This window comes from Drosophila suzukii, chromosome X, assembly GCF_043229965.1.
Source record: "Drosophila suzukii chromosome X, CBGP_Dsuzu_IsoJpt1.0, whole genome shotgun sequence".
NCBI classification, from domain to species: Eukaryota; Metazoa; Arthropoda; class Insecta; order Diptera; family Drosophilidae; genus Drosophila; species Drosophila suzukii.
Genome location: NC_092084.1, coordinates 12,595,301 through 12,611,274, shown reverse-complemented (window position 1 = coordinate 12,611,274; position 15,974 = coordinate 12,595,301). Strand labels below are relative to the sequence as shown.

The 15,974-nt window shown below is 42.9% G+C and overlaps 1 protein-coding gene across 1 annotated transcript; it reads right to left on the bottom strand.

Moving 5' to 3' along the window:
- Positions 1-10,019: 10,019 nt before the first annotated feature.
- disco (disconnected) lies at positions 10,020-15,358 on the bottom strand. Its single transcript, XM_017069864.4, has 2 exons — positions 14,812-15,358; positions 10,020-11,907 (listed from the first exon to the last, which is right to left on the bottom strand). Exon 2 carries the CDS (start codon positions 11,848-11,850, stop codon positions 10,108-10,110), a length of 1,743 nt encoding a protein of 580 aa, XP_016925353.2. The 5' UTR covers positions 11,851-11,907; positions 14,812-15,358; the 3' UTR covers positions 10,020-10,107.
- Positions 15,359-15,974: the final 616 nt, after the last annotated feature.

Here is a 15,974-nt window from a genome sequence, read left to right as displayed (position 1 = left end):
TATGAGCAGAAAAAAGCATTTGATACGGCCGATGGACCAACGAGATGATTTTCGAATCCTAATCAATGTATAATGTGTAGCCCCACTCACAGCAATTGATTCAAATTGTAAGAGCAAAAAAAAAACACTACTTTGTTAAATATTTTTAAGTATTAAAAGAGGAATACAAATGTTTCACACAGGAGATGAGATGAGATGAGATGAGATATATCACTATACAACACTTTATATGAGAGCTTTTTAGTGACTAAGGCCTTATCACACTAACTGCTCTGTTAACTAACTGAAAACATTTTTTAAAGGCATGGTCACCTTTAGATTAATTTATGAATTCATAAATTTAATGATGTTAGGAGATGAGATATATCACTATACAACACTTTATATGAGAACTTACTAGCGATTAAGGCCTTATGACACTCACTAGTTTTAATTAACTAACTGACTGAATATTTTTTTAAGGGCATGGTCACCTTTCGATTTCTTTATGAATTCATAAATTTAATCATGGCTGGGTTACCATAACTTTTTAACATAACTCCATTCAGTTGGTCACACTCTCATCAACTCTGATCTTAAAAGTACCGTAGGGAACACTTAATTTACTAAATACTTTAAAGTATTCAAGTAATAAGACAAATCTTTCAAATATGAGATGAGAACGTACGTAGTAAGGACTTAAAGTGCGGTGCTTACCATTACTAAACTTATTAAACTAACTTATTAGCAAATAAAAACTAAAACTCGAATCCGTTTAGGTTTAGAACAGGTTAAAGAACTTATTGGGATGCATTATATGGTATATAGGCACCAAGAGTCGGACCATGTGCCGTAAATGTTTTCCGATACTTTAAATACAAGTTTGTTTAATGAAATGCCATGAGAGAACCCCCATTCCAATTTGGCCTGCCAGCATGTGGCCTCTGAAGCACTGGAGAACTGAAACGGATGCCCGGACAGAAGTGACATTGATGTTGGGTGGAATTAGGATCTATTACAGCATTAGCCCCAGTCCCCAAAACTGAAAAAAATGTGCCGCAGCTGACTGCAGCCCTTTTTCGATCGATCCCGGATGGATATTTGGATTCGGTTTGGTTCGGTTTCGGTATCGGTTTTGGGTATCGGTTTCTGGCAAAGCCAATTAGCACTTACCCACTAGTTTTTCGGGCAGGAATCAAAGGCCCCGGTTTCTACTGTATTGAGCATTTGAGTTTCTGTTGTTGATACAACAAACACAGAGATCCTTTAGCGACACATCCACAAACCAAAGCGATGCCCAGAGATCACAGATCTATAGATCTACAGATCACATTATCATTATCAGTCGAGCCCGATCCTAACACATTGCTTCTGCTTCTTCTTCGTGTTGGCCGCCGAATGTGTTAATTGCACTTGGCAGTGTTTTTCCTGAAAAGTGATCCTTTTGGCCCTCGGCCATTTGTCCCTCAACCAGATACATACTATATGTATCCAGATAAAACGGCCTTTGCCGACACCCTAAACCTTGGACCTTGAGGTCTCCTCGTGTCTTGGCAAACACAAACAGTAATCCAGAGGAAAGGAGGAAAAAATCAGAAGACTCCGACACACAATATTGGGTCGTAGGTCGTGGGTCGTGGGTCGTCGGGTCGTTTTGTCGCACTATTGTAAACTGAAATTCGGTAGCATGTTTTCACAACATGTCGCCCAATTTACCCTTTCACGGTTTTTCTATTTATCTTTTAGTATTTTGTATTTTCTTGTTGTTGTTCTTTTCCCGGGTTCGGTTGTGCGTGTGGAAATCGAAATGAAAATGGAATTAGTGATAGAAATTGAGATTGAGATGGAAATGGAAATGCACGACTGATAAATGCATTATGTTTACCATCTCATTTGTTTAGATCCCATGACAAGTATTCCTTAATGAAACGGTGTCACACAAAAGCAGACTGATTTCATTATAATATGGGCGGTAATTCATGCAATACCATCTCTGAATTCTCATTTAGAAGCTTTAAAATAAGTATAATAATACTATAATATAATATTTTAGTTATGATAAGTAAATATTTTGGTTAAAAATCCTCAGATATAAAATATTTTAGAGTTATGTAGTAAGGATCCCCATATCAATTTTGGTTTGGCAGTCTGTCTGAACCACGGGGGACATTCTATTTCGACCCCGGCTGTTTGTTGAGCCCCTCACACTTTTATCCATCGCCGTTTGAGATGTGCGTTGTTTGAAGTGAAGTTTGGCTACCGACGGCTTTATCTTCGGTAGCTGTTCTGAGTATCGGTTCCGGAAAGATCAGAGGCTCAGCAGTTGCACAAGTCCTAACTAGTATTTGTGCATTGTGTTTTTATGGGCCTGCTAATTAGGATCCGAGCTGACAGCGCCCGAATTCGATATTGGGAAGAGGAGGGAACTCGGTACGACTCGAGATCCCTTCAATCCAATTTGATGGTTTCTCTACCCAGTTCCCAGTTCCCAGTGCCCCGCTTCCAGTTCCCAACTGCCGATTCTTGTTATCTTGTGGCTGGTAGATCATCTCACCTTTCCTCACAAAACACACATCGTATTTAACCATCCGATGATGCGTATGACAGGCGAACCGCCCTTCCCCATCGAGGGGGATGAATAATACACATGGAGAATGGATAATGGATAGTGGATAATGGAGAAAGGATAATGCATAATGGGGAAGAAAAATGCCTAATGTCTTGATAAAAGTCCTTGATGTCAATTATGACAAGGTGGAAATATAGGACGTAACTCGAGTTACCAAACGGGTTTGCGCATAGAACGGAAGATGCAATTGTGTGGCCTCTTTAAGACCTCTTACATAAGCTCCGTTCTCTTCTGAGTTTTGGTATATTTAAATTTTAAATGTTTAACACTTACAGTGATTTTTTTAGCTAGCTTATTATTATTTAGAGTATATTATATATGAGCATTTACTTCTAACATCGAAGAAGACTTGCACGGAAACTTAAAATCTTAAGGCGTTTTAAAGGTAAAGCCTTTGGTGTTAATATAGATATAATATAGAAATAAATATACAATGTTATATATAAGTAAATATAGGATCAACATATATATTAAACCAGAGAAACAAGGGATGGGAGATGCACTGGGAACATGTTTTGCAACTCATTTGGCAGTTATTAAATGGTAAATTTCTTATGTTGTATCTATACTTTATATGAAGTAGTACCATTTTTTATAACATAATATATCTTTTATATCACTTCGACCTATGAAACAGAACATTATTTAAAATGTAGCATATAATATCATATCAAATATTATATCATATTATTAGAAATGTAATCATATCGTATATATGTATTTCTGTTGAGAGTTATTATTCTCTGATAGTATAATATTATATCATAACTTATGATATTGGTATATTATCGCTTATACATTTTCTACATATCAGATAGATACAGGAAATAATAGTCATATCTCATATATGATTCTCCTGTTTGGGTGTTTTATTCTCAGTGCACTTTCGCCGGGGTGGACCAGTGGACGCCTGGACCACTGGGCACTGTTTTGGTGGGGTCTGTTATTGTTTTTGATGTTGCTCCTGCTCCTTGAGGATGCACACAATGCGAACGGCTGCCGTTGATGATGCCGCTGTTGCAGGGGAGATGAGGAGGATTGTGTGTGGTAGCTGCAATTTGCGCAATGTAATTTAATTAATGACAAAAAAAAAGAAGGGGGCAAGAGGAAAAAGAACGGAGAAATATGCAAATCGCTTTCCACACAATATGCATGTGTATCGTACGCACAAAAGGAGGTGGCTCGTGGAGGAGCTGGGGATCTGGGGGTTCTGGGGATCCATTGGCCAGCACCAACACCTCGACAGCCTCAGCTGGCCAGAGTTTCAGAGCTCCAGAGCTCCAGAGCTCCAGAGTTCCTGGGGATGGGGCTCCATGGGCTGCTCGTGGCGGTGGCGCTGTTGTTGATTATGTTGTTGACAACGGGCGTTACGCATTTTACGTGACTGACTGTGTGTATGTAAGTGCTGGTGTGTTGCCTGGATATTACGTAAATATTTATATAATGCAGCAGGTAGAATATATATATACCCATATACCCACTCGTATACAGCACATTCATCCGTGCAAATGCACACAGGCCCGCGGGTATTATGCGCCCGTTGCCGGCGTGTTTAAATTGTTGTTCGCAAAATATTTGCATTTCGAGCTGGCAACGCAAATAGCCATTTAAGTAATTACTGCACTTAATTTTTAATATTGATTTTTCAAATTTATTAAAACTTAATCAATTGTTTAACCAGATAATGTTCGTGTGTGTGTTTAAACAATACCCAAACTCCGTTTCCCCACGACCATTAAAATTTCGAACTTGATGTTGCTGCTCCACGACAGGTGTCAAAATCGCCATTGGGCTACAAACTCCAACTTGTGTTTACCAATTGGGCGGTATTCTGCCATTAAGGCCCCCAATAATATGCCGAATTAAGGCAAGATTATGAGCGGGAAATATCAATGAAAAACATAATATTATACCATCTGCAAGATACTTTTAAATCGATATTATCATAGATTTTTTAATTTAAAAGAGATTCTTGCAACATGTTGAAATTGATTTCGAATACGAGTATTCATCAAAAGCATTGTAAATACTTAAACATCAAAAAAATTAATTTTAAAAAAGTATTATATGATGCCAAGCCAGTTAATCTTTCATTATATTTAACAGATATAGAGCTAAAACATTGCAAAATTCCCAATTTATATTTATTTTCAAGACATTTATATATTATAACCTTTTACATCTTTCCTTCTTTTTGGAACTAGGGTTCCTGTCGATAAAGTTGAGTAAGTGAGGAACTTTCAGGGCGGTATCACTGAACCCAGTACTCAATTCCCGAGGGTCTAGACTCTTTAGTTAACCAGGGGTATGCTGTGCCCATGTGACAACATGGAATAGTTGTTCGCAGTCGATTGGGATACTGCCCCCGGGCATCTGAAATTCGTGTTCTCATGCGAATGTGTACATGTGGACAACCCATCATGTTTCCCTGAAATGTAAATTAAAATGTCGAATTTATTGCCCAAGTACCGAAGTACTGAGGCCGTTCCTAGTGGTTCTTGTTCATGTTCTTGTTCCTGTTCGAACAGAACTCACTTGGCAAGATTGTGTGTAAGTAAGAACTAACGAGATTCAATCAGTGGCCACTTAAGCAGCGGTTTCTTGTCATTAAAATTAAGTATATTTACTTACTCGGAATCAAAGTTAAACCTGACTGCTGTCGTCTGCTGCTGATCGCGTGATTGTTGTTATTTCCCTGGGCCAGTGTTATGTACAATTACCGAAATCGAAACAAATTTTATGGTTCTGCTAGGCAGTAATTCCCCCAACAAAACGATCTATTTACCGATTGCTTGGTGCATTTAAAAACCCAACAGAAGCAAATCGAATTGAGGCGACATGAATGAAGAGTCCCCAAATAAGTAGTACTGGAAAATAAAATATAATGACCATTTTAATGGTAAACCAAGGGGGCTTTTTATCAGATCAGGTTCGTTAAAACCAAAAGTAGACGAAATGAAGGTGACACTCTTTTCCCAAATTAATTCCTAGAAAACTCAAGGCTGGCCGATAAGTTTGTAATGTTTTCTTTCTGCCCTCTGGCAAATAACGAATTTGGTTGTGGGGATAAAGAAGGGCTCTTTATAAGCTTACAAAATTCCTTAAACATGCCATCCACTAATTGAATCCGTAAAAAAGTACAAGTTGCAGTTGAATCCAGCTATACATCTTAAAGGTGCTTCAAAAGAATGACTGTATTTGCTTTAATCGCCTTTAAGAACACATCCTTCTGTGGATTATGAACTGTCAAATCGCGAATTACAACCGTATTAGGGGGATACTTATGTTTCCAATCCGTTAACCGCCCCCAAAGGCTTGTGCTAACCAACCCAGCCCAACCCTCTTTACATTTTGATGGGCAAAAGTCGCTTGTGTCACTCGGTTGTCATATGGATACGAATGTCTCACGTGACGAGCATTGGACAGTGCGATTTTGGACCACGCTGGCAGCATTGTTTCGATTCGCATTCGCGCTGCCAGTGTGGCCAACGTCGAGCATGAGCCAGTTGATCCTATTTCAAACGTCAAGTTACTCAACTCGACGGCTCGACTCCAACTACTTGACTGTCACATCTCAATAACCCTCGAGTGGTTTTCAATTGTCTCCAGAAATAAAACGCATTTGCATCCCCTACACACACGCGAGTCTATCCCAATCCCATTTTAAATGTTAATTTTTAACGCATTGTGAATTTTTCTAATATTTCATAAAGCTAGAAATGAATAAGAAACGCGAAACGAATATTAAATGCTCTTTCTTATGTGTTGGCTATTTGTTAGTACGAAAACTTATATGATTTTTAAAAGTTTGAAAGATTATAAACACTGATAACCCTAAAGGGTTGCCATATTTCTGAATATTTTATTTGTCTGGCAAGATTTGGTTAGCACACATTCCGTAAAAAAGTGAAAGAGTATTCCAAAGGTTGACTGGCTTGATGGGCGAACCTTTTTGTTTCCGTTCTGCCTCTCCATAACTCGGGGTACTTGAAAAAAGTTACACACCCAACCCCCCTTCTGGCAACACCAACTCCAAAGGCTGCCTCGTGACATCATCCAATTGAAAAACTTAAAAGTAAATAGATCCCAAGAGATGAGGCCGCACCATTCCATTCCTTTCCAATTGCCATTGCGTTCCGTTGTCTTTGCCCGACTGTTCTGTTTGTCTCAAGTGACATCGTTGCCAAGGATCATCTCATAATGTGGCAAGCGTTTAGCTCCAGCCACCCCTGCATCATCACTCCATCAGAATGGGATTTGGAATGGCATTTGGAATGGGTATGGGTATGGGTATGGGGATTGGCTAAGCTGAAAACTCAGGGATCTAAATTTCGGTGTTCTGGGTTCACAGTTCTCAGCTCTGCGTTCTGAACGCCGAGCACGGAACTCTCGACTCATATCATATCCTTCGCTTTTCAAACCACTTGACATTTTCACAGTCTCGCATCCATGTCAATTTTGCGGTTTCGGTTTCATACACCCATGTGGATGCGAGTGTGTGCACAGCTCCATTCCCCACATGAATGCGGAATTTGTAGCTTGGATTTTGTGGGCACACGGAAAGAAACGATTACTTGAACTTTATGAATAAGATTTACATAATAATAAGTGTTATAACTAAAAATACTAGGATTAGCTCTTAGATTCTGTGTGTTTATAAGCTGATTTAAAACGTTTTTCAATAGGTTACATTAAGAAACATATTTTTAGAGGTGTTGTTCTTTCTTTTCTTAAGAAAGTCTTTAATCCTTCATTATAATCCAGAATTTGTATATCCAACTTTAGGTGACAACGTTGGTTTGAGCTATTCAGTGATTCCTTACCTGTCTATAAAGTTTATCTATATATATAAAACTCTTGCTCAAATTTGAAGAATCAATGTATATCCTAAGATAATGAACCCTAAGCTTTCATGTTTTTACCACTTATTCTTACTGATATGTAGATTTGAGCTAAGAACTCATTAAACCTTGAGTAACCCCAAATGATTTGGATATATTTTTGTTGGCATGAACCTATAGAGATTAAATTTTAACCTAAGTAGACCATTTTAATAACCCGTTGTTGATGCTGATCAAGAGTATATATATGTACTTTATGGATAATATTTTTTGCCCATCTAGAATGTACCATTTCTACCATGCCTAATTAGTCTCTTTAAAGTAAGCCGTGTCCGAGGTGATTGAAAGAAAAAGAGAATTTCAGAGGAGAGCAGAGAAGAGCGCGGTGTTAATATCGTTGCGTGTTTTATAGAATCGTAAATATGTGCGAGAGGCGCACGAGATTGCGAGGTTCGTACTCCCGTCTACTTAGGGTCTTTCTATTTGGCCACTTATACTACAAGTCTGTGTATCTGTAGCTGTATCTCTATCTGTATCTGAATATATATCTGTGAATGTGTGCGTGTGCCTGAGTGTGTAATCCGTCCATAAGTGGCCTCAAATGCCTATCCATAATGATGATGATGATGTGGTTGCCGCTGCGACCAATAGTTGGTCATTCATCACGACGATCCGCGGGGGGAGTACGATATGTACGATATGTGCGAGTATTCGGCTATAGGAGGAGTATTATACGGTATGCCGTAGTGTAGTATCGTATAGTTGCGGAGCCGAAAACAATTTATGCCGCATGTCACGCCTTCCCCAGAGTCCGTCGGTATCTCGATATCTTTTTGTATCTTTGTATCTCCGTATCTCGGTGCCAATGCGCGCAAGCGGGAGGGAGAGACACTTTCGAGGGCGTTTCCCAATATAGATCTCATCAGACCAATATTATACACATTTGAATCTGGATCCGATGAGACAAACAAATACATATGCCTTTTTCGCAGGGGAGAAAGGCTTGCGTGTTGCCACCCCTAAGTTTTTTCAATTCTCAGTACTCATTATGGTCTACGCACATGAGCAATGATTTTATTCCACTATAAAAAACCAGAAAAGTAGTAAAATTCCACATGACAGATCCTAAACAATTGTCTAAAAAATTGCCTATAAAATAGGTGGTCTACATTTTGCATATAGTATTTCTTATATAAAATACAAAGGAACTCTGCAGTTGAATGCCCGCTTATTCTTTCGGCATCTTAAAGATATATTCTATAAAAAAATCAGAAGGACATTAAAAATAATATGTTTCTAGAATTTTTTCTAAGGTTTTTATTTCTTTAACAGATAAAAATGTACCTATTTAACCCAAATATTTAGAGCAAACCGATGACTCATATTATTTCCACATAAAGTACTTACTTTATTTCCTTTGTACCTGATCCATTGGAACATGAAAAATACGTATCCGCCCCGAGAACCAATAAAAAAGCATCTTTGATTACATGTTTCTTCAATTTTGCCGTTGTTTATTTGTTAATAAAAACTTAAAATCTTGTTGTAATACAGTACACAATCATCGGGAGGAATTTTCGTTTGCGAGAGCAATAACATTTCGTTCTATCAACCTTTTTTGATGGATTTATGTTTTTGGGGGGGGGAGGTTCTTTTTAACACACGGGATATGTTTCAATAGAATTCGCTTGCTGTGTTAGTACATCCAAGTTATACAATACATAGTTTTTATTGGCTACGAAAAAAATTGTCTTAAAACTATTTAATATATGCATTCATAATATATATTTCGTTATAAATATCAAATACTTCGTTGTACACCGATCGATCGAGGGGGCAGGGAAACCGAATCCGTTCCTTTAAACCAGTGGTCGGCACACACATACCATCACAAGTTTGCCTTGCATTAGTGTGAGTGTAACAAACACGAAGTTTGCGCGCGGCGTGCTGAAGCGAGACGTTTCTCTGCTTTGCACTGAGATCCTCTGCCGCAGCAACAAAAAAGCGCCCCGAAGTTGAGAAAAAAATGACCCGAAGACCCATGCCGAAGTCACACGAACATGTACGTTATACGTGAGCGAGCAGAGGATGGGCAGAACACTTCCCTATGCTCACTAGATAGGCCGCTGCCGACCACTGCTTTAAACCCCGCTTCTGCACTGCCCAGCCCGCTTTTCTCAGATGACAGACTATGTGGATCTTGCAATCCTATACGCACACATTCGCACACTCATTCATACACTCAAACACTCATCAGACACTCACTGAGGAACGGATTGAATACTATACACTTAGATGTCGCACTACGGTATACATTATACATTATACATAGGTTCAAAAAAAAATTCCATATAACACATGTACGAGCAGAAAAAGCTTAGTTTCGGAGCAATTCCAGTTTTTTTTTCTTTCAGTTTGGAGGGGCGGGCGTAGGTGGCAGGTGGGCGTGGCAGGGTCGTGCCTGAGGAGGAGTGCCAGCCATTTAATGGTCCAGCTTTGGCACGGCCCCACCACCACCTACTCCTCACAACCAGCACCCCAACATCCAACGTATTCCTCTTAAGATACACAAAAAAAAAAGAGAAAAACAAATTTGACTAAGGAAATCATCTAGAAATCGCTGCAGAGATGGAATCTCTAGAATCTGCCATCCAGAGATTAGACGGATATCGGCGCATTCGTGGCCGCCGGCGACTGTTGCTGCGGCTGCTGTTGGTGGTGCTGATGGTGACCCAGATGATGGTTGAGGGCCTGCTCCTGATGGTGGTTCAAGTGGTGGTGGCTGAGGGTCAGGTGGTGGTGGAGCTGCTCCTGCTGGTGGTGGTGTTGCTGTAGCTGTTGCTGCTGGTGGTGGTGATGTTGGCTGTACTGCTGGTGCTGCGTCTTCAGCAGCATGGAGCGGTACACCTCGGACAGGAGGCTCCACATGGGCGGCGAGTCCTTGGCCAGATCGACGGGTGAACCGGCCGGCAGGAAGGCGGTGGGTGGTGGCGCCTGGCTGGAGGCAGCCGCGGCGGCTGCGGCGGCAAACATCTGGGTCTGCAGGAGACGCAAGTGATGCCGCTCATCGAGGTCCAAAACGGGCAGCGGCAGCATTGGCCGCCGGCTGGACAAGTAGGCATTGTCGCTCTCCAGATCCAGTTCCATCTTGATGCTCGTCTGGGGCAGATTAATGCTGGGAGAGGAGGAGGACCTGGCAGCGGCGGCGGCGGTGGAGGAGGTGGCGGCGTTTGTGGTGGATCCAGCTGAACTGGAGGCGTTGCTGTCATGGCGCTTCCGCTTGCCCAACAGCTGATCCATGGAGAAGGCATCACTGGGCGAGCGCTTCTCGCGCTCCAGCTCCTGTTCCTGCTCCCTTTCCTCCTCCAAATCCTGTTCCTCCTCCCGTTCCCTTTCCCTCTCCTGCTCCTTTTCCACTGATTCCTGATCCTGCTCGGACTTGCGTCGCTTGTGCAGGCTAAAGTCCAAAGGCTGATCAGCACGCTCTTCATCAGCGGCAGTGGTGCTACTACTGCTGGCCAGACTCAGGCTGCAGTGCATCTCCTCATCCTGATCCTCGATTTGCTCATGCTCGTTGTCCTCCTCGTGATCCTCGCTGGAGGCCGCCGGACTGGAGCTATTTGCCTGCATGTCCACATACACAAAGTCGCCCTCATCCTCCGGATCAGCCTCCTGCTCATTGTCCACCGAACCCGAATCCGTATCCTGACAGCCCGAGGAGGAGGAGGAAGAGAGCAGGCCCAGGCCATGCAGTCCCGCTGCCTGTCCGCCAAACATCACATACGGATGATGGCCATGATGAGGCGGTGGTGGCGGCAGGAGTCCAGGAAAAGCCACCGGAAGTCGTCCGGCGACGGCGGCCGCCGCGGCAGCTGTGCTCGGCGAGAAGACCGGAAACTGCTGGGCCGTCCGGCCATCGTGCGGCGAGATCTTGCGCCGGATGTGCGGCGAATGGAGCTTGGGATTCGGATTGGCGCTATGGCGATTCCTCGAGCGCCTCGAGCTGAACACCATGTTGCAGCCCTCCACCGTGCACTTGTGCATCTCACGCAGATGCACCGCCGAGAAGTGGATCTTGAGGGCGCCCTTGTCGCAGAAGGTCTTGAAGCAGATGGAGCACTGCACCCGCTTCTTGCCGGTCGCCGGATTGATGAACTGGCCGGCCAGGTTGATGGGCGGTGAGCCCCAGCGACGTGGCTTCAGGGAGGATCCCGATCCCGAGCCCGATCCTCCTGATCCGGAGCCACTGGATCCGCCGGGTGAGCTGGCTGGCGAGGAGGCGGCATGCGGCTGCTGGCTGGGATGCGATTGCCCCACATGGGAGTGCACATGCTGGTGGGGATGTGGGGCATGGCCCAGCAGATAAGCCGGTGACATAAACGGATTCATTATGTGCTCCATGTCGTCGTCGTCTGTGGTGGATCTGAGTTGCTATGGTGCGATGTTGTGATGGTGGTTCTGAAAAACAGAAGCAGAAACAGAAACGAATCGTTAGAAGTGTCAATCAGGGTGTGTCAATCAGGAAGTCACTGAATCGGTCAGTCCTAATCGAAAACTATTGCTAAACAAGTGCCAGGGTGGCTGGACCGACTGGCCACTGACCACTGGGCAAATCCGATTGCGCAACTATTCGGAATCAACCTTATCGCAGGGAGTCAGCAGGGCAAACTTGGGAACTTGGGCTGTGGACATTGACTCCTGGTCATGGGGCATCCCGCATCCACATCCCCTTTTCGATGCGCAATTAGAGTGCGAAAAGTCAAGGCGGTCAAATAGAAATCAAGGGAGAAAGTTTATTCGGGGGGTCAATTAATCAGTGGCATTACAACGATTACTGTGTCATTGCTTAAAGAACAGTTCCCTTATCGGTTTGTCAAAAAGAAAACCTTTAAAGATGGAAAGTATACACTAAAAGGGTCTTTAAAGAGAGACTCCTTACTTTATTTTTAGCCAAGGAGAATGAGAAATGATATCTTTCGATACAAATAACTAAAGAGATTGTGCATATGACAGCAAACACCATGCTGGCTGATTGAAAAGAGCTCTAAACCAATATCTCAAGTGTATTACCCAATTCCCGAATTGAAGTGAAAGCCCCCAAGGAGCTTAGCCAACTTTGTGCAAATCCAGCCAGATTTATGGCCAATACACATACAATACACATGCGATATATGGAAATCAGTCAGCCGTATATCGGTGACACAAAAGTCGGCAGATCTTTCAAGTCAGCTATAAAACAGTAGAGCACCTCTAAAAGGACCTTATTACTTAACTAACAAAACTATTTTCTAAAGCAGATATACAATAAGTTATTCAGGAAGTTAAAATATGATTATATGATGCCATATGATTATATTTACAATCAAGAGAAATGTAGTTTAGATTTATAAATCTATTTTTCCATATCACTATTGTAATTTGACATGAAATAATATGACCAATCATCATATAGTAAATTTTCCTTTAATCCCCTTAAGTTCGCCTTAGGCAAGACCGACTGTACAGTGCACACACATCAGTACTCCCGTGTAAGTGCACATTGCCTCATTTACTTGAGCGAAATCTTTTACAGCTTTTTCGGTTCTACTGGCCATTAAAATCGCCTCTGACAACGTCGACGGCGACGACAACATGCGGCGATCAGTGTCGGACTTCGACTTTGGATCCGATCAGTCGGAGTTAAAGCCAGCTTTGGAGCTGAACCCAGAGCAAAAGCAAAAGAGCTAGATTTTTATTGTGGGCTCCGTTCGCTACCGTAATTGTGAGCAGTCGACTTGACTCGTATAAAAACTAAAAATAAAAAAAAAATTGTAAAAAAAAAAACCAAACCCAGGGGCGTCACAAGCTGGGGACAATTGCGGTGAGATGCGGATGACGACGATGGTGATGATCGTGTGTGCGATGTCGTGGCTGGCTATCTGGATTCGATCTCAAAAGTCCAACACACATTCGAATTCGCATTCGCTTTTGCTTTTGCCCAATGCCGAGCTAAACTAAAAACCGAAAACTGAAAACCACATACGACGACCATGGCTCACAGATACAGAATACAGATGCAGAAAGCCAGGAGATGGTCGCTTTTTATGGGGCTCATTAGTAACGATGACAACAATAGCATTAAAATGAGTGTATGTACACGGCGAAAAAAAAGAAAAACAAAAAAAACTAAGAAAAAAAACATTGTCAAGTACTGGGAATCCATCAAATTCTGACTAGGTGTCGAAAATGGACTTCACCTAAACAAGTTCTCAGAAATGTATTTCCAATGAGATCTTAAAACAAATAAGTCGATGTATATATTGTATATTCTGGATCACTATTTTATTGTTATCAAAAATTTTATAACGAGAGGGAACCTCTTTACTCGAAGTCGCTTCATAAGCTTTTCGTGGGTAGTATGAAAATGCGTATCTCAAAAACAAGTATCTCTCATTTCTCGCAGTGCTTTCGGTCGACAGATCGAGGTGAGTATGCATGTACATGGGTAATTATTTTTGTCAAACGCTTAAAATGTCTTAAGCCACCGAGGGTGAAAGAGGGGATGGGGGGAGGGGCTTAAAGGGGGGGGAAAACCAATCACAACTTTTGATGGCTCTCGGACGAAACGTTTTTTTGATTATCGGCAGTGGCAGTGGCAGCAAAATGTTGAAAGTCCCCAAGAAAAGACAAGCAGACGCAAGACAAGACAAGAGAAGACAAGACCGAAGAATTCAGAGAGTAGTTGGGGATTTGGGGAGTTGGGAGCTGTGAGCTGTGAGCTCTGAGTTAAGAGCTCTGAGACGAGATGGTTGATGGAAGATGCCGAGATGTGAGCAATCCAGCGGCTATAATTGCTGTTGTAGTTGCTGTTAATAGTAGTACATTATAATAAGCAGCAGTTCGTGGGCAGGGGAATAGAGGGGTACCTATGGGGTCCGATGGTCCGAAGATGACAACCCCGATGGCCGGACTTTAACAAAAAAGAAAAAAAAACAGAGCTCGAAAGCCGCAGACAAAAATCTTAATTACAACTTTGACATTTGGCGTTCCCCGAAGACCCAACATGTTTTTTTTTGAGCACCCTAACGCAGAAAATAGAAAAAATCAGTTTGACACTAGTTCAATTTTGAACAAAGACGGCAAACTAATCAAAAGTGGTATAAAACACTGGGGTATTTTGAGTTCCGATTAGGAAGTAAGTTGTTATAACCATACCATTTTTAATGTAGCTCTTATAGGAACTATGTATCAATAAGTATCCTTTTCTATTTTAAGATACTGCCTAGTTTTTTATAGATAATATCCCTTGGATCTTGAAAAATCTTTGTAAATTCAAGGTGCAAAGTGCCGACGGCAAATCAATATCTTCTTAGCCATACATACCTTTTGTTTTTGCTAACTTAGCAGCAAGTGGCCTATGTTTATTGCAGTGTATTTTGGTATGTTGCTGTTGTTGTGTTAATTGCTTTTCACTTTGTCACAGGTTTGCCATTTAAAAAAAGGTTTTCGGTTGTCGTTTCCAAAGAGTTATTAAATTCAGATGGTTGAATTCACTGTTTGACTGGTGATACTATTTGTTTTTCTTGTTGTTTTCATGCCGACGTGCATTTATTTTTGTTGCATTTCGCTCGATATTAAAAAAGTTGGTCGTTCACTGGGCGCACATGCACATACATACACAGGCGTATGGCATATGCACATGCTATTTTGCGGTACAATCGAAATCGAGCCAAAAACACAAACACACACAAACGCATGCATGCACGCACACACACAGGCACGCGCGGCAGGCAGAGAGAAGTGGACGCGCGGATATGCGGATGCGAATACGAATGCGGATGCGGAGTTGCGAAGATGCGAAGATGCGGATGTGCGGAGAGCAGGGACTGGAGAGATCCACTTCTTCGAATGATGCGGGTGACACTGATTGTCGATTTGTCGTTTCACCGACGAAATTGTGCGGCGACTGCGACGCCGGCAGCGACGCGGGCTGCGAGCGGCGAGCGACAAATGCGGCGACACACGGACACACACACGCACACGGGGCGGTGGTGGGTGACAACTTCGCTCTCGCTCTCGCACTCGCATTCGCCCTCGCTGTCGCTCTCTCTCTCTTTCCCGGCCCCCGGGCACCTGGAAAGAGTGTGAGAGAGCGCGCGCTATTGGAATTGGCCTTCGCTTCGTCACAATGTCGTCGATGGGTCATTAGGCGCTCTCTGCGCGAGCGAGAGCGAGAGGTGCGACCGCCTGGCAGGCCATCGCATTCGCTCGGTCGGCAAAGCAGTGCTCGGTCAAGAGCAGCCACCGCCGCTCTTACTCTCTCAATTCGGCTCTCTAGCGAAGAGCGTGCGAGCAGTGCGGCTATTGCCGGCCCGCTCGCACACTGTCGTCTGAGTGGACGAGAAACCGTTTCGTTGGGTTGACACATGCGACATGTGTGTGTGTCTCTGTGTGTGTGTGTGGTCAGTGCGGCTCACACAGGCACACGCACTGCCGCCAGCCAAAGAGAACGCAGCTCTCGCTCTCCACTGCTTGTCGGTATGGGT